Source organism: Coturnix japonica, chromosome 9, assembly GCF_001577835.2.
Source record: "Coturnix japonica isolate 7356 chromosome 9, Coturnix japonica 2.1, whole genome shotgun sequence".
NCBI classification, from domain to species: domain Eukaryota; kingdom Metazoa; phylum Chordata; class Aves; order Galliformes; family Phasianidae; genus Coturnix; species Coturnix japonica.
Window position 1 is genome coordinate 6623529 of NC_029524.1, and position 23447 is coordinate 6646975.

The 23447-nt window shown below is 44.3% G+C and overlaps 1 protein-coding gene across 1 annotated transcript; it reads left to right on the forward strand.

Annotated features, from left to right (window-relative positions):
- The first annotated feature begins 36 nt into the window (after window positions 1-36).
- Window positions 37-20035, forward strand: MOGAT1 (monoacylglycerol O-acyltransferase 1). The gene is made up of 6 exons (XM_015871331.2): window positions 37-246; window positions 8583-8761; window positions 8899-9100; window positions 12613-12787; window positions 16062-16261; window positions 18660-20035. Exons 1-6 carry the CDS (start codon window positions 153-155, stop codon window positions 18812-18814), a joined length of 1005 nt encoding a protein of 334 aa, XP_015726817.1. The 5' UTR covers window positions 37-152; the 3' UTR covers window positions 18815-20035.
- The last annotated feature ends 3412 nt before the right edge of the window (window positions 20036-23447 follow it).

Sequence of the window (23447 nt, forward strand, 5' to 3'; positions counted from 1 at the left end):
CGCAAGGCCCCGCTGAACGCCCGGCCCGCCCCCGCCGCCCGGCTCCGCCCGCTGGAGCCGTGCCGGCCGTGGGCAGCGCTGGCGGCGGGCGGGGCGGCAGGTGCGGGCAGGGCGCTGAGTGCCAGCCCTGATCCCGCTCGGCGCCGCTCAGCATGAAGGTCCGCTTCGCTCCCATCAATGTCCCCCTGAAGAGGAGGATCCAGACCGTGGCGGTGCTGCAGTGGATCTTCTCCTTCCTCCTGCTGGGTAATAGCCCCATCTCCTTCACTTTGCCCGAATCGGGGTTGTCACACCTGTGGGCAGCGCTGTGAGCGGGCGGGTGGGACGTCGAGCCTCTGGGGTGGGCGCTTCTCTTCCCTGATGGCTCCTCTTGGCTTTTCCTCTGCTGGATCTCTTCCTTTCTATGGATCCTGTTAAAAAATATGCTCTTAAAACGCTAGAGATGGTTAAAAATAAGCTCTTAAAACGCTAGAGATGGTTAAAAATATGCTCTTAAAACGCTAGGGATGGTGTCCTCATTGAGCTGCCTGCAGGGCTTCTGACAGCTAACACCAAGTTGGTAGGGAATGCCACCTAAAGGCTTCACCGGTGCTGCTGTCGGGTACCTTAATATGCTGTAATTCAATGAACTTCTCATTTAAGTAGGTGATTAATGAAGATCGACAGCTTGAGTGAATTGCCAGCCAGAAACACAACCACACACAGAATCACACACAGAATCACACACAGAATGACCTGGGTTGGAAGGGACCTCAAGGATCACGTAGTTCCAACCCCCCTGCCACTTCAGTGAATTAATGAATGCTTCAAGAAAGCGATCCTGACAGTTTTACCTAGTGAACTTGCTCTTCCAATTGTTTTATAGAGAACTTTCCTAATAGCTTGGTAGTCTCTTATCGCTAAACACAGCAGAAAATCTGATGGGTAGTTGTCTGCAACTTGATAAAATGAGTCACTTCATCAGGCAAACTGAGCCGTAATCCTCTGCGACCAGCTCCCCAGCCCATGTAGGTTAGTAGGGCTCTGTGTGAGTGCTATGTGGGGCAGACCTGACTTAAAGTGTGGTGTGAACAACTGCGTGTAACCCTGGAATGCTTCAGCAGATTTGCAAGGAGAAAGGGAATATGTGTGCTTGTATGTCTTTGAAATCTACTGTCTTACAGATGTAGGTGTGATGTGTTTCAGACTGTTGTAAGGTTATTTGACCATACCCAAATCACTTATCTATGTGAGGGAAGCACGGAGGGTATGGAACATCTTTACAGACTTACCCTTGGCATTTGTTTATGTTACCTATAATTTAATGTGGTTGGACATATAATGTCCACCTGTTTATATCTGTGGCTACATTGCAAATAGTCTTTGCTTTCTAGTCTGTGTTATTGAATTAAATCTTGGCATATCTCATTATTCTGGTTTAAATAGAACAGTGGATACCAAGAAGCAGTGGGAGAAAATTTTTATCCCAGCATGTGTGGTGGCAGTGCTGCTACTTCCTTGAGGAATACAGAAAATCCTGTCATATATATATGGTTATATATATATATAACCACTAGACCAGGCTGCCCAGAGCCACATCCAGCCTTGCCTTGAAACTGTTTCCTAATGGTCAAAAAGAGGGTGAACAGGTGCTGATAATTATGTGCCTGTACTTTCACTTATTGTTCGAGCTTTCTGAAGCGTCTCCATCATTTTCTAGGTGCACCATTTCAGTCACGTGTCAGTCAGAATGGGAGGGTTAAACAATTTCACTTGGTTCCAGTAAAAGGTGACCTGGTTGAATCCTAAATATCTTTAAGAACCAAAACAATGGGTTTGTTCTTAACGTTCTACACTGTGGTTATGTTTAGCTGTCCTTTATCCTTTTTGTTCTCACTAAACTACCAGATGAGCAGAGTTCTTAAGTTCTTGAATTCGAAAATGATGCTTACAGGTCATGCAGAGAATACCCAGGCACAAGTGGAATACTGTGTGAATTGATCACAGGGAAGGTTGTGGGGCTGGGGGTGGTGGTGTTTCAGTGGGTATTATTATTGTGAGGGCTTGAACTAGGGCAAGGCTTTACTGTAAGTTAGAGAACTCTAAAAATTAGTGCCTGGAAAGATAAAAGTTGAACCAGGGAAAGACATCATTGAAATCTGGGGAAATAGGATGTGAATATGTGATTTGGTGCTGTAAGGGGAACTTGAGTGTGTTGTAATGTTGAATCCATGGTATGACTTGGATATAAGACTCTGGAAATACAGCACTGCTTTTTGTTTTCCTGGCTAGGACTCTTAAGATTACCTACATGTATTGTAAAAAGTGCTTTGTGAAGGTCTTTGCTCCTTGCTCTTCAAGGTTCCATTGTTGCATTGCTGCCTGGTTTTCATAGTGTGGTTGAAAATGCCCTCTTGCTAAGACTGAAGGCTGTGGGCAGTTTGGGCTGAAGCACACGTGTGCAACAGTTACCTCACCCTGTGAATCTTCAGTTTGCAATTGCTTATCACTGCTTGTAGAAAGAGCCAATCAGTCAACAAAGGACAGGTAAGTTCTGCTTCTTTGCTTTGCTTACTGGCCTGGCCCAGGTCTGTACTGCAAAAGTATTCTTCTGTTTTAGAGCGTAGGCAGAATAAACATGCCTCTGCCTCTGAAAAGCTGTATAGATGTACACAGCACTTCATTAAACAAAAGGAACCTCCTTAAAATTCAGAGTGTAAGTTCCTGTGCTTTCCTGTTCTGTAATGTAAGCTGCCAAAAGTTGCCCTCAAACAGAAAAAAAAACCAAGTTTTTATTGTAGCCCTGGTTCTTCTGTTGTTTATCTATGACTCCAGAAGCAAAAATGAACTCTGAAATACTATGAGCTGTATCTAGGAGCTAGTCTGACTGTTTCCTGCTCTGTGCTACTTTCTCACGCACTCTAAGTGCAGCAGGCTACAGTAGTTTTAGCTTAAGTTCCATGAAAGAGAAAAGTGTTCTAAATGGGCGGGTTGCTTTTAAAAGAAAAGTATCAGCTTGGAGTCTAGGAAACCAAATCTGCTGTTGTAGTATCCAGAAGAGCTTCAGGCTGAAGCTTAATGTCAGATAGTGCAGGTCTGACTCTAGACTCGTGCAGTGCCTGTTGCTGTGTGCTGGTATCCACACCTGGAGAAATGAGATCTACAAGCTTGCTAATGCTGCTGGGCTGACTATGGGCAAGAGCAGAGAGCTTGCATTGCTACCATCTTACAACCCATTCTCAAAATGAATTGTGACAGGCAGTGAACACAAGGGGTGTTACTGGTGTGGGCTCCATTTTAGGGCCAATTCTCTTTAATGTTTCCACCAACCGCTTGGACAGAGGGCTTGAAGTTGTAATCAGTTTGCAGACAATGCTAACTGGAAGGAGCTGTTGACTCCCTGGAGGGTGGAGAGGCCTTGCAGAGAGATCTTGACAAATCAGAGGGCTGGGTAATTGCCAACCACATGAAATTTAGTAAGAGTGAGTGCTGGATTCTGCACCTGGGATTGTGCAGTCCTGGCTGAGCAGTCCTGTGGGAAGGGATCTGGGGTTTCTGGTTGACAGCAAGTTGAATGTATGCCAGCAGTGTACTTTGGCAACCCCAAGGGCCATCCATACCCTGGGGTGCATCAGGCCCAGTGCTGCTGCCAGGCAATGGGGTGGGTTGTCCCACTGTGCTTTGCACTGTGTGACCGCACTGTGGGCACTGGGGGAAGGTTTGGACACTGCAGCACAGGGCAGTGGGCTCAGCCCCGAGCTGCCAGGATTCGAGGAGCAATGGGACTCCACTTTCAGGCATTGGGCTTCAGTGGTCTTGAGTGGAGCCACGGAGTTGGACTTGAGGATCCTTGAGGATCCCTTCCCAGTCAGGGTATTCAATGATTCTGTGATCTTTGTTTTTAAGCTTGGCTTCCTTAAGAATCTTAACTGAATGCATTCTGCTACAGTTAACGATACATCTGATCTTCTCTCACTAAGAACTGGCGTGGGTTTTCTGTTCCTCACATAATAACTGTGTCCCTAAGTGTGTTACAGAGGTGAGCTGTGTGCCGCAGTACTGCCTATCTGTGAATGAGGTTCAGCTCATATCAGTAGGAGATGGTTACCTGGGCAGGATGTAGATCTAAAGTGTTTGTTTCAAGGCAAAATGATTTATTTTTGTTAAATTTGGTTCAAGTGCTGCTTTGCGAGTGCTGTGTCTTCTTCTTCTTCCTCTCTGATATATATAAATCAAGTAACAGAATAAGGTGAAGGAGAGGGATAAAATTTGTTCAGTCCTCAGGCAAGGTTTGAGTTGTGGCTCTGGCTTCCCCAGAATTATAAGAGTGATGAAACAGTTGCCACAGAGGGAGATATTGCTGCTGGAGTAACAAGTGACTTCAGCAGTGAGAAAGCAGGTGTGTGGTGTGATGTGCTCATACAGAAATCAAAATAACCTTTTCTCCAAACATGTCTTGATATTTTGTTACCCTGTGTTGAACTGATTCATCAGCTGTAGCTGGCTAACAAAACCACCGTCTCATTCTTCAAAGCTTTGCTCTTCTCTCTCTCTCTGACAAACAAGTTGCTCTGAATGCTATGAGCTTCCTGGCTGGCTGATAGTGTGCTTGTTGTTTTGTTGCCTCTGTACTCATCTATCCCGGATGTGTATTGCTGACCCTCGGGCAGGGACTGATGTATGATCACAGAATAACAGGGTATTTGCTGGTGCCTGACTGACTGGTATTTCTAAGAATGCTAGCTCTGTTACCTGCATCTTAGGGAGGGAATTTAGCCATGTCTGTGTGTATATAAGAACAGAAAAATGGCTGTGCTGTGTCAGGCCAGTGGCCATCTAGTGTGGCAACCTGTATGTGAGCTTAACTAACACCGATTGCCTAAGGAGGAATAAAAGATGTAGGAAGTGTGTAGACTTGCATGTTCTTTGGCATGCTGTCTCAGGATTTGGTAATTAGTAACCGAGGGATTTACTGTATCCAGACCGTTCTGTCTAACAGCTAATAGTGCCTAATGCTCTGTATCTCTAGTTTATCAGTGTTTGCTAGTGGAAGATAGGCTTGCTTGAAAATAGAACCAAATTGCAGGGTACACAAGCTTTTAAACCAACCTTCCAAACCTTGGCATCTGAGGATTTGTATTTGTTATCAGTGTAGTGTCGAAATACAACTCCCTGGGTAGGAATGCTCAAATACCCTGTGACTGTGGCTCTGAACTGCGACTGATATACCAAGAAGGGACAGTCATCTATTCAACAAACTCTGACATCCTCGTCATCTCTGCCCTGAAGATGGCTACAAAATCCAAGTGGATTTCAATGTTCCCGTGCTATTAGTGTAAATTAGCTGGTTCCTTCTTTTTGTTGCAGATGTAAGTTTTGTTTGGGAGTCCATATCTGCCGCAGGTAGAAAGTGGCAGCAAGTTCCTGTGCTTCCTATCTGTTTCTTTACTATTTAAAAGTAACTTAGAAAGTGCTTCCAGAAGTTGTTTTTTTCTTTTCCTTAACAAAAGCATCCAATAAGCAGGGTCAATGCAGTTGGTAAAGAAGATGCTATCTTTATTTTTCCCCCAGGGCCATAGAAGTAAGAAATGAAGTTTTCAGCTTGCTTTCTGTGCTAGACTTGTGTTATGTATTGGTAGGCCCGCATACTCAGAGCCCAGAACAGTAGAAGTATTAAAAGTCACATCTCTACTAGTGTATTTATTGACTGGAATCCCAGTGGCATAAAGACGTCCTGATTATTGCATCCTCTGAGGGATGAGGTTCAAATTAAGACACAGCAGCACAGTGTGTTTTCAGGATGCTTTGCTAAAGGCATGAAGGTGCTGCAGTTACAGCAGGACCTGCAGCAGAGCTTGGGCCATCTGAGCCATCCTGCAGCCCAGGGAGCTCAGTGTGAGTGGCCTTGCTTTGGAAGGCAACCTGAAGGTTCTGATTACTGCAGTGCCATGTAGAGCCCACACTGGCTGGACATGACTGTTGTTGCTCAGAGACCAATGGTAGGCTTTTCTTCTTGTTAACAATCTTAGATCTGGGGGCCCTCATAGCAGATACTGCTCAAACATTTTCAGCTCTTTAGTAACCACAGATGGATTTGGAGCTTCCAGTTGCTGGGATTGCCTGTGTTTACCAGCCCAGTCCACTGGTTTCCTGCTTCCTATCTCTGTGCTATTTAACCATTTTATGGATTTGGCGCTTGCTGCTGCAATCTCAGGGCTTATTTAATGATTGAAACATCACGTGTTCAAGCATCATTGGGCAGGATAGCTGCTGGTACTACCACCTAATACTATATACAGATTTTTTCCATCAGACTCACAGCAGAACGGTATCCCTATGTTATAATTTGGGAAACGGAGGAAAAGGAACTTAAAGTCACTAACGCAGTTTTGGCTGGTGAACCAGACATTGGGAGTCTCACAGTATTGATTTGTCTTCTAATCCATATTGTTCTTTTGCCACCCGCTGCCTCAAAACACCACTGAAATATTTTCAAAGCTTTAATTCAAACTCATTCAAAACTTACTTACAGTGTACACTGAAAATACATTGGAGGGGGCAGCGATACAGCCAAGTGACAGATTCCATGTTGTTCACCTTTTCTCCTGGACTTTGTGAATTTAAAGTGGTTGCTCACAGACTTTTCTGAAGGCTAAAATACAGGTTTTGTGTTTACAGGCTCACTGGTTTTGAGTCATCAGTGTTTAACTCATCTTGCTATGAGTTAATGCATTGAAATAATAACGAGGTATGGCAGAAGGAATTTGCTTTGCATATTTCCTTGTGAGTGCAGTAATAAATGGGCCTTGTGCTACAAGATGCTGAGCTCTAGGAAGTGCTGGCAGTGTACTCAACTCCCTATACCTTATGCAGTAACCTTGGCTCCAGTTTTGTTCTAGCTAAAGCAAAGCAGCGAGCTTGCTAGTCTCCACTGTATGGTATTAAACAGTGCTATCTAGTACTTCACACTGCTGATTTAATTAGCTTTCACAGCAAGGATGCTTTGATCCAAGGCCCCTTTCAACTGTTTGGCTAGGTAACTGGTACTTAAAAGCCACGTGATTCTTCATTGAGCCAAAAGTGCTTCTGAAAGGAAGGCTAGGGAATATAAACACCAACTTCCTCATGAGAACTTGAAATTCATTAATTGATGACAATTAAAAACTTCTTATTCAAATGTAATCTGTGACCCTTTGTATCCTGTCCAGATTATCGTTCATGGAAATTTCTATTATTTCACGATTTCTTCTTCATAGAATAGATAAGGGCTTTTCCTCCAAATCCTTCTATTCCTTATTTTGAAGTGTTGCCAGTTTGGGATTCCCAGTGAGTTCTCCCTCAGGTGAGAAGTGCAAGTGAGTGTCCTCCTTCACCCATCATCCTTGGCCCATGGTAAAGGTATTCCCTAGAACTCGCTGCCATTTTCTGGGGGGGTTTTCCACACTGACTTTGAGGGTCTGTGCATCTCCGCTGTGGTATTTTTCTGCTTTTACTGAGGTGTACCTCTGTGTGAGGTTAAGCAGAAGCAGGAGCCTTCTGTCCTGGTTCTATTGAAACAACTGTGGAGCATCCTTCACAACAGAGATGTTTGATCCTGCTTCGGTTTTGGCTGGGGGTTGTTCCCTGTCCTTTCCTGCTTGTTCCCTGCTGTGACAATATATCCATTTCTGAATGCACAGAGAGGTGCAAAAGAGGGTCAAAAGAGAGGGTGAGTTGGGAGACATTCAGGAAAAAGTAAGTATTAAGGTTGGTGGAAATGCAGGAGTGCCCATAGGCCAAGTTAGGCTCTGATTTCAATAGCTCGAAACCTGCTTCCCTGATACAGGGAATCTGCTGTCAGCTTTCAGCTCCCAAGTAAACCCTGCTAGGGAAAATCTTTAATGAAGCTCATCTTTACTAAGACAAGTGGTTTGCTACTGTTGGTTTGTTTGCTTGTTTCACAGTTATAAATGCTGCCAATGTTTACATTGTGTTAGTCAAGTTATTGGCTGCTGTATTTCTGTGACATTTTTGCTTTGCTCTCTTTAAATAGCCCAGGCTGTTTCACTGGTACAGCTTCTTTTGGGAAGCAACAGGGTATTGCCTTCATGAAAGACCATTAGCTGTGAGACATACAACATGCTTCTCAAAAGGCTGCTTTCTAAGGCACCACAGAATAATGCCTGTTTGATGCAGCTCTGCCTGTTGAGTCTTCCAGCAAGGACTAGGTCCTGTTTTTCTTGCTGTCATATGAACAGACAGTGCCACGGCTGGGGCCACCTGGAATTTAGCATCTGCTGAATTACTCTAATCTATGCACCTGATGCATTTTGTTCGCAAGAAGCCAGAGTAAGCAGCTGATGTAAGGTGTACAGCAGGGCAGACAGCAGAACTGCCCACCACCATTCCTATCAATACAAGGTCTTGCTGCAGCCCTTTTCCATTTTGCATCTCTTCTGCCAACTTCTGGAATATCGCATCTTTATTTGTATCATTTTTTCCCACAATGTGAAGAAGCTGATTTAGTGTGTGTACACTGAGTACAATAACCAGCCAACCAGTTCTACAGCTGTGATTAGTAATAGTTCTGTGATTTTTGTTTTGTTTTCCTTCATCTCCTCCAGGGCAGTTTTGCTGTGGATTATTCCTGCTCTTGATTCTGAGCAACTTCTGGTTCCTGGGTGTTCTGTACCTGCTGTGGCTGTACCTGGACTGGGAAACACCATGTGCGGGGGGCAGGCGGTCGCAGTGGGTCAAGAACTGGACTGTTTGGAATTACTTCAGGGAATACTTCCCCATTCAGGTGGGTAAAAGGTTTCTTGAACAGCCGTTGGCCTGCACTGATGTCTATCTGTCAATGTGCGGTCTCTGTGCCTTGTTGTTTTTCAGAATAGCTGTGATAGAAGTATTAAAATGTCCACCACTCTCTCTCTTTTTCAGCTAATAAAAACTTCGGATTTGGATCCAAAGCACAACTACTTACTTGGCTTTCACCCTCATGGGGTTCTGGTGGCTGGAGCCTTTGGGAATTTTTGCACTGGTCCAAGTTTCAAGAATTTATTTCCCGGACTCACTCCATATCTTCATATCATGCCCATCTGGTTTGGCTGCCCCTTCTTCAGAGAGTATGTCATGAGTGCTGGTAGGTAAAAGCAGACTGTCTTAACTCTGGCTGCATTTTGTACCTTCTTGTTTCAAATATAGGGTGTGGTTCTGACCTGTGAGCTGTAGGTAATTTCTCTTCAGACTTATCAGCGCTGGTGCTAATCGGGACCTGTTACGTGAGGAACTCAATTCTGGTTGCAAAATGGTTTTGAAATTTTCAGGAAGCTTTGTTGATTTTGCTGAACTGTCTGATGTATCATTATTTCTAATGGATCCTGGTGGAAGTCTGAGCAGACACGATGCAGCTGATCCACTGCAAAAATGAAACAGCTTTACAGCAGGAACAGGTTCAAAGAAATTGCTTTTCTAAGAGAACTGTTGGGTGTTAGTGCTAATTATTAAATCTGAAATCTTGAGGTCAAACACTATATCTCTACCTTTTAGAACATTATCTTAGCTAGAGCAAATAAACAATTATAGGTCAAGTAATTGCTGATCATGAGAGTATTGCTGCCAAGCTGCTTTCTGCCTACTCTATATGTGGCAAGAAGGTCGGAAGAGGAGCAGGAGCTAAGGCAGCCTGGGACTGAATGGGCATGTCATCTGTCTGTCGCCTGCCCCCCAGGCAAGGGGAATGGAGCCTACAGCAGCTCCAGGCTCCCTCTGTACCCTTTGGTCAGAGCTGTTTTCCAGAGCTTTGCTTTCCCTTCCCCACCCTGCTGTTCCAAACCTCAGAACCTGCCCTAGCTCAGCCCTCCCTCCTTGCTGAACTCTGGCACTTGTTTGGTGGCTTTTGAGCAATCGCTGTTCCTTCACCCTACCCTAAATGAGTTGTGAGAATGAACGATTTAGTAAGTGGTTCTCAAAGCGGGGAATTGAATTAAAGAGGCTTTATGAACTTCTGGTTTAGCCATTAGCCCAAGGCTGTGCTTCCTGCACAGAAACAACCTTGACACCAAGGAAATTTTGCTGGTTGGGAAGTAAGGAGTGTGTGTGGCTAAAAGGTTCCTCCAGAGCTCCTAATAGGTTCACTGGGGTGTTTCAGGACTGTAGGACTGTGGTTTTTTCTTTTACCACTCATATCACTGAGCCATTTTTGTTTTCTGAAAACAAATTGCTGGTCTCTCCTCTAACTGAGAGACAGTGGTAGTAAGCAGCAGTTATTTACAAGAGGAGGGCAGCGTGTGAAGGTATAGTGTAATTCAGTCATTGTGCAATGATGCTTGAAAAACAAATTGAGGATAATCTCTCACCTGTAAAGCTTAAAGTCCTACTCAGTACAAACAGATGTAGTTAAAAGTCAATTACTTACTTCTGACTAAGGCCCCACGTTTCAAATTTGTGTACTTTTAACAGAGATGTAAACTGTAAAGACAGACATTTTTTTGTCAGTGTGCTGCATAGCACTTGTCATAAAGGAGTCATACTTGTCATTAGTAATGCAATAATAAAAGACAGAAATAGCGTGCAATCGAGATTGGTAAACAGAAAAATGGGTAATCAAATCAGGACTGCAGTTCTGTCTCTGACCAGTGTTTCCGCACAGTGGTTTAACAGAGGAGCTATTTCACTTAAACTCATTGAACTGTGGCATTTGAGAAAGTAGAGTGCCGTGGGCAAGAGAAGGTTTGGGAGCTCTTAGTCCTGACGAACATAGATTCTGATCTCAGACCAGCTGTTCATTTGCCCCATATGGGAAATACACCTAGGATGTTTAGACTGATATTGGAATTGCAAATCTACATCTACTTCAGCTTACCACTGCATGCCTCTCCATGCAAAAAAAAATATTATATATATATATATACATATAGATATATTTTAGAGGATTTTTTCAGGCTTGCAAAGTTGAGAGACAGATAGTGATGGAAGATGACAAATTTAAACATTGCATAGCCTGAAAGTCAGTTTACATGACCTACGGAAATAAATATTTACCTGCTGGGTGAGAAACATCTCAAGTGAAAACATGCTACATCGTAGTCAGCGTCTTAGCTTGTTTTTCACTGGTCTGTAGCTGATAAACCAAAGGGGTCCCTTCAGTATAATACAGGTTATCAGTCAAATTATGAAACACTTGCAGAATCTTCATGTTGCTGAGAGCCATGTTTGTAGCATGCTGCTTTTTTCCCCAGCCGTTTCTTCCCTGAGCTGAGCTGCTGTGCAATGGGAGCAGTGCCCTGCCTCCACTTCTGTAGTGTTTGTCCCAGGGAAAGACATTGCTTTCTCTTTGAGAGAGTGCGTGTTGGTTGGTGAAAGAGCATCACTCAAATGACTTGCAGGGCCCAGGCCAGCTGCCTTTTTCAGAGTAAAAGTGACTGTGAAGGTATATGTGGCAAATAGCCTTTTTTTTTTATGGAGTACTCTGAATTTGCTCCAGTAGCGAGCTATTTCTCTTGGTAGCCAACTCTGAAAACTGGATCACAGTCATTGTTTTATTGTTGTGAGATGTTCGCAATTCATGTTGTAATGTCTCAAATGGGAGAAAGAAGGAAGAAGCCTTCACTCAGCATCCGAAAGAGCAGGCATTGATGGAAGCCCTTTAAAAACAATACAACAACCAGACCAAAACAAACAAAACACCACAAAAACAAACCAAGCAAAAACTCGCCAACCAAACAAAAACCAACCAACCAAAAAACACACAAAGTGGGGAAAAAAAACACACGGAGATTTTATCTAATGCTGTTTATTCTTGAAAATGATCATATTAATTCAACACAATACAACTAAACATGGCTTCTGGGTGAGTGGTTCCACTGTGAGCCTTTTCAGTAAGAATTTATGGCACAAAGAAACTTTGGAGGAGTTGGATAATTCTATTAGAAATAGGATTTCTCCATGTACCAAGTTCTTAGCAAGGTCTGAGTCAGTACTGCGGGCTCATTTGTCAGTGTGCTCTGAGTAGAAGTATCAGTATGGCAGCAGCACTAGGAAAGTACTGCTATTCTAGCAAGAAGAGATTAGCCTCAATAAGTTTGAGTGGCAGGTGCTGGTTACTAGGGAATAAGCTGATGTAGTCATCGTAAGCTGAAACAGCTGAGCCTTTCCTGCTTCTTCTAACACTGCTGTGCCACTGCCTAAAGTGAAGCTGCTGCTAAGAGCTCTGAAGAGAAGGGAATCAGCTTGGCACCATAGATCTGTGTTTAAGTTAGCAAGTCCACCAGTCATTCTGTTAAGCCCTCTGTGCTTTATGGCTTTAGCTGCTGCCCCAGCAGTATCTGCTGCAATTCAGCTGTCCAGTCCTCTGACATGGAATGTGGGAGTGAGTTGAGTCGAGTGGGCAGAAATGGCATACTCTTCCCTGAAGATCTCAGATTGCTGTGGTAGGCAAATCATTTTAGCTCCTAAACCTGAAACTGAAGGACTTAGATCTAAGACCAAATCTTTTCTAGAATGAGGAGGTTGAACCCAAATCTTTAAACTTTTGTCACGTGCTGTAAATGTTTAGAAACATCACTTAGACACTGTTTTAAAACATTTCATGTATTCCACAGTCCTTGCAAATGAAGCTGTAGTGAATCACTCTCAAAATGTTTGCTCCTAAAGGAATGGTTTCTGCCTCCAAGGAGAGTGTCTCATACGTGCTGAATAACGCAGAGGGCGGCCATGCATCCGTCATTGTGATTGGAGGAGCAGAGGAATCTCTGAATGCTCATCCTGGGAGTTTGACTTTGAACATCCTCAAGAGGAAGGGCTTCATTAAAATGGCCTTGAAACATGGGTACGTATCCCACCTGGGCTGTCCCACCAGGTGCACTCTGAATGCAGACTCTTAAATATAGTACATACTATATATAGTAAACCCAGAATTACAATTTGATAGAACTGTTGGTGTATGTACGTGTGGATATCTGACATGAGAGCCAGTCTGTGCACCTAGATCCAGTCTGTGGGTGTTAAAAAATCCCTATTGCCTTTCATAATTGGTGAGAAGTAGGTGGACATATTAGCATATCTTGGTGATCTGTTTCTGCTGTTTTATATTGCAGTAGCAAAAAGTAGGAATTGTGAAACAGTGTTAGTAAACCTCAGCTTTTATTGCTGACTGCAGCCGTTCTGTTTTCTGTATATCGAAGCTATGTTACGACAGAGTTTTCTTATCGTTTGAAGGCAATAAGTAAATAAGAGTGCTGGGCCCTGTTCCATTTACTCACTGTAAAGCATGGTCCAGGAAGATATCTTTACAACTTCATCTGAATCATTTCTTTTAAGGACTGTTGTTTATAAATGTAAGTTTCTGGGAGTATTTGGAGTGAATCTCAAGCCAGCTTAATTTTTCCTATCAAACATCCATGAATGTATGACTAAACAGAGCTGGTATTAATATCTTTAGCACACTGTACACAATATGAGTTCTGTTAATGCTGGACTGGTGTAGAACCTTATGTACAAGGATCAGCAGAGCCATTGATTTGTTCTGCTAAGCTATGAGACACTCAGAGTTCTACACAACGTGCAAAGCAATGAAAACCAATATTAATCCTTGACGGACCTGTAACGCTCCTCTGAAACCATTGACTGGAAAAAAGGTGGGCTCTGAGCAGGGCGCTCTGTTTTCATGTAGGATGCTGAGGCTGATTATTATTTTTTCTAGAAATATTCTGACACAGAATAGCTACAAGAGTGTTTTATATATAAATGTCACTAGAATTCTCAGAAGGGATCTGCTGTCTGATAAAGTAATAATTTAGTGTAATTTGTACCCATAAACAACACTTCTGTGTTTCAACTGAGACTTAGAGCAAAGGCTCTAATCTCTGCTCAACTGCTGATGGTACCAATGGGGCCCTAAACGCCATCAGTTGTTTTTATTTATTACCATAAATTTTAAAGGAATATTTAAGTGCTTTTTTGAGCATGTCCAGATACATCTGATCTGTCAATCCACAGAGGCTGGTATTTATCTTTCATCTAAGCTGATCTGGATTGAGAAACTAGATACTCCTTTGCCTTTCATGCTCGTGATTTCAAGAGCATCCCCACAAGTGATGACAAGATCAGGGCACTTACAAAACACAGTAAGGGCCACTTTTTGCCTTATGAAGTTTGGTGTTTCAAGTAATTGTTATCCTCTTTAAGAAAGAGGATTAGTGTCTAGAGCGCTCCGAGAGGGCAATAATGCTGTGTCTCTGCCTGAATGGCTTACCTGCACCTCACGCATGATCACCCTGTGTGCTGGGCTACAAGTTAGTCAAGGTCTGAGCACGTTCAAGGGAAACAGCTGTTAGGAAAAGTGTGGGAATCCTGATATCACTTCTGTATGGTTGGACTCTATGATGCCAGGACATGGTGCTTTTGAAGTCCTCAGATCCTGTGCCAGAGGCTCTGCATCCAGTAGTTACTTATCCTTTGTATTATTAGTAGTTAGTTATCCTTTGTGCTCCCTGGCCTGACTCTTGCACTGCTAGTACAGAGAAGCGCTGGTTCCTCAGCTGGGAACTTGTCAATCGTGCTCTGAGTATGTAAACTGAAGCTGTCTGTGCTGCTGGAAACGACATTGTGGTCCAGAATAATACAGGTATCTGATATGAAGTGAAGAAATCCTAAAAATGTGAAACAAATGATGAATCAGCTGACTTATCCTTAGTTTCACAATCAGAAATTACTTATTTCTCTGTCACAACCTCCTACATAATGTCTTGCGACAGTCTTTACTATGCAGATTAGAACAAATCTCAGTCTTAGGTTGCTATTGCTCCACAAGATTTTCCTGTTTGTCTCAGTGTTGTAGTAGAAAATGGAGTATTTGCATAGCACAGTATGTTCCACACTTTCCAATACTTGATTTACAAGCAGCTGGGTGATGTGCTGCATTGGAGAAACTAACCTTTGAGCAGGCACCAGTTGGAATAGGGAATTACAGTGTTTGGAACTCTCAGGCTCGGGAAGCTCCCAAAGCAGTGTTTTGTCCATACAGGAGGTTCTGGTTGTCCACAGTACTTTACAGCCAGCTCTGCCCTCAGTGCCTCCTCTTCAGGAGTTCAGAGCTCTGTGGAAAATCACCTTGTTAATATTATAGTGATGCTGCTATTTTACAGAAAGAATTTTCTGACAGACAGTGCAAGCTGAATGGAATGGGTGAAAGTAAGATGAAGCAAATAAAACATCTTTCAGAGGCTGCTTAGGATCACCCTGGTCATTTTTTAAAAGCTCAGACTGTGTAGGTTGTGGTTTCATCAAACTAAGCCCTAATTGTAGGATGTGCTGCTGCTGAGACTGAAAGTACAGGGGTGCTTTTGCCTCTTAGAGGCAGTGCTCAGGGTAGTTGGTCTAAGAACTGCTTAGTGCGTTTCCTTCCAATGCAGTTCATGAACTGAATTAAAATTAATTCAGCTGTGAAGGAACCAGAGTGAGTTAGTATAATTTCTGTGGGTATGATCTGACCCCTGATAAAATAATAACTGAAGAATGGTGCTCCAGGAAGTCTGGAATTCACTGGGAATTGGACAGAGGGGGAGTTTGGCATCATACTTTGGTTTGTACGGATGTCTGTTTTGTGTCGTGTTTTCTGTGCTGAGCTCCAGTGTGTGCATTATTCCAGCCAGCAGCCAGAGAAGGGCTCAGATCTGCTTCTGGCATCGTCCAGCCGGGAGCATCATGAGGTTAACAGTGGGATTTCTTCGCCTGCCAAAGATGAAAACACAATGGAACAAGAGTGGACTTGCTGAAATAGCGGTGGATAAGATCATAATGACAGTACATACAATCATCTGTTTTTATTATTATGAATAATCAAAGGTTGTAATGGGTAGCAAACAGCTAAATACTGCCCAAACACTCTGTGCTACTTGTATGTGAATGACTTCTTTTCTGGAAACAAAACCTCTGTGCAGCCAAAAAGCAGCTGTGTATCAGAAGGGTTGAATGCTGCTACTGATGAGTTCTGGAGCTGCGGAAGTTCTGTGCTGATTATTGGGAAAGCTTCCACATTGCTGGTGTGAACCACAGTGCAAATGCAGGCTGGTGTGGGATCCTCACTGTTCTTTGCTTTACAGAGCTCATCTGGTCCCAGTGTTTTCCTTTGGTGAAAATGAGCTCTTCAAGCAAGTTGCAAACCCCAGAGGTTCGCGGCTAAGAACTATACAGGAGAAGCTGCAAAAGATAATGGGCTTTGCTCTACCGCTGTTTCACGCCCGAGGAATATTTCAGTACAGTTTTGGCTTAATTCCTTTCAGGCAACCAATTCACACTGTTGGTGAGTTCCTTGTTCCTTTTCTAATGCATTTGCAATTGCTTAAAAATGCAAAAGTGCTCCATTGATATCTGTGTAAATGGGTAAATCTAACTGAAGCATCTGTTTACTGTGCACCTAAGACAAGTATGTGAGATCTAAAATATACATCTCCATATATTTTTCAGGGGGGGAAATCCTTTCTCCATTCCCCCTTTCTGTCCAAGGCCAAAAGTCATTCTTCATTCATGGTTGTTCCCAGAGTTGTTGTCTCAGCAGTCCTCAAGGAAACAGAAGGGGTTGCCCAGCCCATACCAAAGGTCTGGCACAGCTCTGCAGCCACTGCTGTGCATTCTGTACGCTGATGTTACTTTGTAAGAGGCTCAGCACCTTCATTTCTTATCTGCAGAGAAATGGTGCAGATACTGCAGCAGCTCCGCAGGGCAATGCTGTTGGAAGGAGCAGGGTGGTTCCAATGTGGTGTTTGCTGGTACTGGGGAGAGAAGGGAGAGCACACCTTCAGCAGGCTGCTGCTTGGTTGGCCCTGCAGCTGCAGTTGTGTTTTTCCTCCCATGGGAAGATCCATTCACATTTAATTAAGAACATGTATGCCGTGTTGACAGGCAGTTTGGAAGAGAACTTTTTTCTTTTCCCCCAAAGCTTTCATCCTTATCATCTCCTCTCACTGGAGTGTAGGACTGAATATCTTTTTCTTCTTTTTTAAATGGCAGAAAAAAAAAGAAAGGTTATGGTAGGGGTTGTGCAAGGCAGGACTTGGCTGCCTGCAAACTATGGATAAACCTTTTTCAGCTGGATTCTGAACTAATCCATTCTGTTTCTACTGAAAACTAAACAGAGCTTGTTTGGTATTTCCATAAGGAACACCTAAGAAGGCCCTTCCTTTTACTGAGGGATTACTGATTCACAATAAAATCAGATCCATATGTTTAAGACAAAAGAAGGAACTCTTTTTATGTTTAATCAGTGCACCTAGTAAAATAATTTGGAAGACATTTAATTTTTAAAGCCCACATTGTGCATCAGCAGGCTGAAAGTGTCATTCGATTTAAAGCCATGAAGCTTGCAAAGCACTGGAATGAATGTGATGCATTCTCTGCAGTTCTTCATTGAGCTAATGGTGTTTCTGTCTGCTCTGGATTTTACAATGCTTCTTCAATGCAAATCTTCATTATTGTAGCTCCTGCCAGGGCAGATGTGTCCTGTGGCTGATGTACTGTAATGCTACAAATCAGCAAGACCAGAGTAGATTCTGTATCATCTCCCGAAAGCCCTTTCCTTTGCTATCTCTGTTTCAAAGCTGCATTCTGGAGGGGCTCACAGTATGGCTCCATGCAGGCTCGGAAGTGTCAGCTCACCTCCTGAGAGCTGCGAGACTGCACTGAGCTCCACCCAACTGTTTATCTGTAGAGAACACAGGCAGGTAGCAGTGAGCCTCCTCCTCCTGGAGCTGGCACTGGCTCAGATGCTGTGCTTCCTGTCCTGTATTTGATGGATAGTGACTTCCCTTGCTCAAGGTACTACTGAGCCCAGGGCTGCTTCTCACCCCTGACCATCTTAAACCTGGATTTCAGCACCCTGCCAGCCCTCTGAGCAATTGGCAGCCAAAGCTGCAGGAGGAGCATGCAGAGTCAGCCCCTTTGAGGCTCTGGTTCCTCTTCCCTTTAGTCAACACCATCCAATTTGAATCAGCAATATGTGTTGAAAGGGATTTTCAGGCGCATTTCTTAAAACTGCTGGGGATGTTCTTAGCTCTCTGTTTTTCTAGCAGAGAGTTGATTAGATCCTCTGCAACCTTTATCAGGTCTATTATGCTCTGTTCATCTATTCATTTCCAATGAAAGAAGAACGGGTTTCAAAAACTGGAGCGATTGAACAACACAACACTGAGATCATGGGAAGCTTCTGTTAGCTAAGCGCAGCATTGTGTGGAGGAGACAGCCCTCTGCACTTCTGTGGGATTACTTCATCTTCTTTCCAGATCTTGCCACAGCTGAAGAAACACAGTCGCAGGTTTCATGCAGCATCTCACATGGGGAGAATGTTCAGTGCTGCTTTAAACTGTGTTGTACGGCCCCAATGGCAAAGCAGTTGTAGCCCAAGGGGTTGTATGTTCGATGTGAACTGCTCTGAGTTCGAGGTAACCCTCCTCAGTTGTTCTTCTCGTGCCAAACTGAAATTATGAAGAGTTTTTATTCATTTTACCTGACTTTGAGCAACGCTGGGGAGAAATAGAGCCAGAGATTGGGTTTGTGAAAGGTGGGATGAGGCCTGCGAGCAAGAAGAGAACTGTGCTGTGGCTCTGCTGTGAACTGGGGCAGAGCCATTATTACAGGAGAGAGAGTGGTTTCTCTTGAGAAGAGATGTCAGTGAAGCTAATCCTGCTCTTGTGTTTGATTTACAGTGGGAAGCCCCATCCTTGTAAAAAGGAACCCGAATCCCACCAATGAAGAGGTTGAACAGCTACATGCGCTTTATCTGCAGGAACTCAGCAAATTATTTGAAGAACACAAAGGAAAATATGGAATCCCTGAGGACAAAACTCTCATCTTTGAGTAGTAAATTACCATTTGTAATTCCAAATCTCATGGAGAGGAAAAAAAATATATAAGTATGCTGAAAGAGGTTTTTCTTGCAATCTGTATTTTGCAATCTGTAATTAGCCTTGTGTAAGGAACAATTTTAAGAAGGGATTAAATAGTTTATTGATCTTTATCTTATGGAAAAAAAAGAGAACACAACCAACCATCCTTAGGGTGTGAGGCTCGAAGCAAGTGCTGTTTCGAGTTGCCATTTGGGGTTCATCGGTACTAAAAATGCCAGTGAGAGACTCAACACTGATGTTCTTACTACCAGGTACTTTACCATAGCTTGAGCAGAGGACGTTGTCCCAGCATGACATCAGGAGCAGGAGAAGCATAAAGCCCGGAGGTCTGACGTTGGAAGCTGGGAGTCCTACCAACACGTGTCGAATATGACAGCAAGTTTTCCTCTGAACATCAGGAGTCTGCTGCTCTTCCATGGGAATGAAGTTGTATGTTTTCAGTAGATGGCTCCTGCAAGCCATTTACGTGTGAATTCATGAATAACTAAGAGTTTTCTGCCTTGAATAGGACAATCAGCAAAAGTGGTTTGTCCAACTGATGGAGCAGGCCAAACTCTGCTGGAAGGAAGAACAGTGTGTTGAGTTATTCTGTGTGCATGTATATGCTGGGTGGTGGGAAGCACTGAATAACGTGGCCTTTTTGGACAAGCTGTACTTTGGATCATCGGTTTGTAAGATGAAGCAGCTTTGTTCAGTAGTTCTAATCTCAGAGGAGATGGCTGGATGGGAGAAGTATACAATGAAACTAGTGTGGGAATGGTGTGAATTTCACCTCTTGTGCAAATCAGCAGTTATATGCCAAGCACTGCCACAGAAGAAAGGAAAGTGGCATTTGTTCAAGTCCAGTTCTGACACTTCACCAAGAAAAGTGTACTTGATTTATGCCTCTTTCTTCCCCACTGATAGATGTGTGGAAGTGCGTGGGGAGCTGTCTGTGTGATAGAGCTGTAATTGCCCCGGAGCAGTGGTAGCACAGCTCTGAGGTGAGGTGGGTTGAGAGGATGCTTTGTGTACAAACAGCTGCCTAGATTTGAGAGGTTTATCTTAAATGTGGATGTGCATCTAAGAGGAAAAAAGAAATCTTAGCCAAACTCCTTTTCGGTTAAAGTGCCTGGGTCACTGAGATGATGATGTGTGAAGAGAATTATAGTATTTTATTAAACTTTTTAATGAAATTCTTCAATTTGTAAATGCTTTCCATCTGTGTGCAGACTTAGCAGACCTGCATTTATCGACAAGTGTTTGGTTTGCCCTGGGCAGTTTTGTTGGCTGAGCGCTGTGTGGGTTGGGTGCTTTGAGAGGACACACACTGGCACGTTGGAACTTCCTATGCTGCACGTTGAACTTCCTCCTGCTCTGCCCATCTCTCTCCAGGTTAAGACTTCTGAGTGACTATATGTGCATACAAAACAATGGGTAAGGACTTACCATTCCACAGAAATGAAGTTTACAAGCAGGGCCTGAGAAGAGGAAGCACTATGAGCGTGAATGTTTAACATGAGCTTAAGCTCAGGACTGTTTTGGCTTTTGGAAGGGCACGTGTCTAGGGAAATCAAACCCGGCAGGTTTGATAGCTGGGAGGAAGCCTTTAGCGTCCTGAAGGCTGTAGTAAGCAATGAGCACTGTGGAGTCACTGACCCATTTTTGCATAGCAGTTATGTGAAGTTTCCTTTGGGTTTGTTTTTTTGCTGCCTGCCCTGATGAGGAGTGATGGTGGAGTCATGCAGGAAGAATCTGGAGTCTGTGTCACAGTGTTCTCTCCTAGATCATCTGCTCTAATAAGACATTTCCTCTCATTTTCAGCCTGCTCTTCTCCTAATACCTAATGATAGAGAAGCTCAGGATGTAAATTTGAAAGCATTAGCCCTGGGTTGAGGATGGGAAATGTTTAGATTGTTATCAATCAAATTAGCCTCAAATCCTAAGGAATAGGCAGAGGTGACCGGCACTCAGCCAGTGAATTTCTGCTAGGGAATATAAGGACCTGGGTTTTGGGGCAGCATCTGGCCCAGAGGGTACCCTACATACAGTCTGAATCCCATCAGAAAATGACTTGTCTCTGGATGCTGCTGATAACCAGCATAGTTAGAACAAGCAGGGGCTGTGTTAATGTGACTAATCATGTTTTCCTTGCCTTATAACACAGGAAGATTGAGAGGGGAAAAGTAAAATAGTCTTCAAATGCTGCGTATTGCCTATGATGGAGGGATTGGTGGCAGGGAAGGCTGAGCAGCAGCCAGAACAGCTGGCCAAGGGGATGCAGGGAGCAGAACACAGCAAGCTGGGTGATCCCTGAAGTAAGTGATGTCAGAGCCTATTGAGCTGAGTTCAACTTGAGCTTAAGCATCAGCTTGAATTATAGGTCAAACCTGAAGAGTTAAACTCTAAGTATCTGTACCCCAGGAAGAAGAAGGAACCCTGCAGCATCTGCTTAATGCTGGAATGGGGGCTAAATGGCTGCTTGGGTAAGAAAGTACTGTGTGAAAAGGTATCTTGTTCTATCAAGAAGAGAAGCAGCAGCCGATGTAAAGTGGTGATGTGGTGTAGTTCCTATATAAAGAACTATGGCAATGTTTCTGTCAGTAACTGTCCTGACAAGTATGAATTCCTAAGCCTGGGAAGGGCCAAAGGCGTTTTGTTGCTGCTTTAATGCTTTATGGAAGGATCCTGCTTTGCATCTCTGTGTGCCATAAAGGCATTAGAATGGTGGGAGCCTTGGCTTGCTTTGAAGCAGTCTCGTTATACCTGTGTGTGTGTGTGTGTGACAGTAGGAAGTTATGGTTTATCCTCAACATCACATCTCAGTTTTGTTGAAGTTAATAAAAAGAAATGAGTGATATCAGACAGCAAGAATAGGAAAAACTGCAGCATGGAGAACAACTGAATCCTCGTACGTTTTGGAGTGCTTCAGAAACACAAACCCTGACGGCAGCAGCTTGCGGCAGGTAAATGATGCCGCCTCGTCCCAAAGCTGGCGGCTCTGGGGGGTTCTGGCAGGCGGGGGAGGCTGCAGACAGCCGGTCAGCCGCTGTTTCCAGGCGTTGCATCAGTTTGTTCCTCCGCCTGCCGCCCTTCCTTTCTCTTTTCCCTTCAGGGAGGAGCTGTGGGGCTGAGCGCTGCGTCTGCGGCCGCCAGGGGGCGCCATGCGGGCAGGGAGGTTCGGGGCCGGGCATTAAGCGCTGCTGCTGTTAACTCCGTGACACTGAGTTCTATCAGCCACAAACAGCGGTGGAAAAGGCTGTAATTTGACCACACAGAGCTGGTTAGGTGGGAAATATTTGCTTACCTGTCCTATAATACATGGGTTGGGGAAATGGGTGCTGTTACAGCAGCTCGGCTAACAGTGGTGTCATGCGAGCGCTGTTGTTCATGTAACCACCTGCAGTCAGGATAACTGGTTTTGCTCCTTCTGCAGAGCAGGAAAAGCCTTATTGGAAATCCTGAGGCATGACACGGCTTCAGTGCATGAAATGGTGCATCCGGGCATGTTGTGTTTGCATCTTTTGAGGAATAAGCGGGTGCTATAAAAGCACTTTTTGATGCCAAAGGGCATCTCGTTCGAGCAACGATTGTAAGTAAATCCAGTTAGATTTGACTCAAACTGTGGGAAGCTGAAGTTCCCAGTCACCCCTTCACCACCCCCCTCCCGTGTAGATGCTGTGCCGTTCAGATCAGGCTGCCCTGCCTCTTGCCGTTCATTTTCACGTCTGAGCTGTTGCTGTCTGACGCTCAGCGGTGAGTTGGCTTTATTCTGGCTCGTGTCCTGAAGGAGGGACGCTTTCATGGTTCCGAGCTCTTCTTCAGAAGGTTTTCATCCACAGGTTCCAAAGCAGCGCACGGGATCAAAGCTGATAATCAAGGGCACTTTATCGCCGTGCCCAGCTCTTGTGTCAGCTCCCTGCGGCCAGGAGATGGTGCCAGAGGGCCCCGCTCCCATCCCTGCTCGGCATTGACTTCCTACCTCCATCAGCAATTCTGCGGCTCGGGGTGATGATGTGGATGACGGCGGGCCGGGCTGTTACATCAACCGCTCTCGGAGCGGGTAGTTGACAGCGCTAATCTGCATTATGTGGGATTAAACAGGCACAGTAATTAACTTGCATAAGCGCTTTAGCAACTTTTGGCACTTGAATTGCAGCATGTCCTGTCTGTGGCCGTGTGGTCTGCCCGTAGCACGGGACAGCACGGTGTGAAAGCTGTGCGGGAGAAAATGGGGCTCAGATTTCAGATGCAAACAGCACTGAGAAGGAGAGAGAGAAAGAGAGAGAAAAGTGCTACACAGCCCAGCTCAAATATACCTTTAAGGAGTTAATGTGTGCTGAACACGTCACAGGTGTGTTGGGATGGCACTGAAAAGAGCCTCCCTCGTGTCTGAAAGCAAATTTCAATGGAAAAATACATCTACTGGCTTTGGGGGCTGGTCTGGGACTCAGGATCAGGGTGGACTTGGGGAATGGGGAGTCAAAGGGCTGATCAGGTTGTAACAGACAAACCAGAGTTCAGTAACTGCTCTGGGGACAGCCTGGGCCCTTGTCCTGGTGTAAATGCAATAAGTTACTGTGGGGGCCTGATCCCAGCGAGCCCTGA

Coding starts and splice junctions, on each gene's coding strand:
- MOGAT1 (XM_015871331.2), top strand. CDS start 153: ATGAAGGTCCGCTTCGCTCCCATCAATGTCCCCCTGAAGAGGAGGATC. Junction 247..8,582: donor CTTCTCCTTCCTCCTGCTGG/GTAATAGCCCCA, acceptor CATCTCCTCCAG/GGCAGTTTTGCTGTGGATTA. Junction 16,262..18,659: donor GCAACCAATTCACACTGTTG/GTGAGTTCCTTG, acceptor TTTGATTTACAG/TGGGAAGCCCCATCCTTGTA.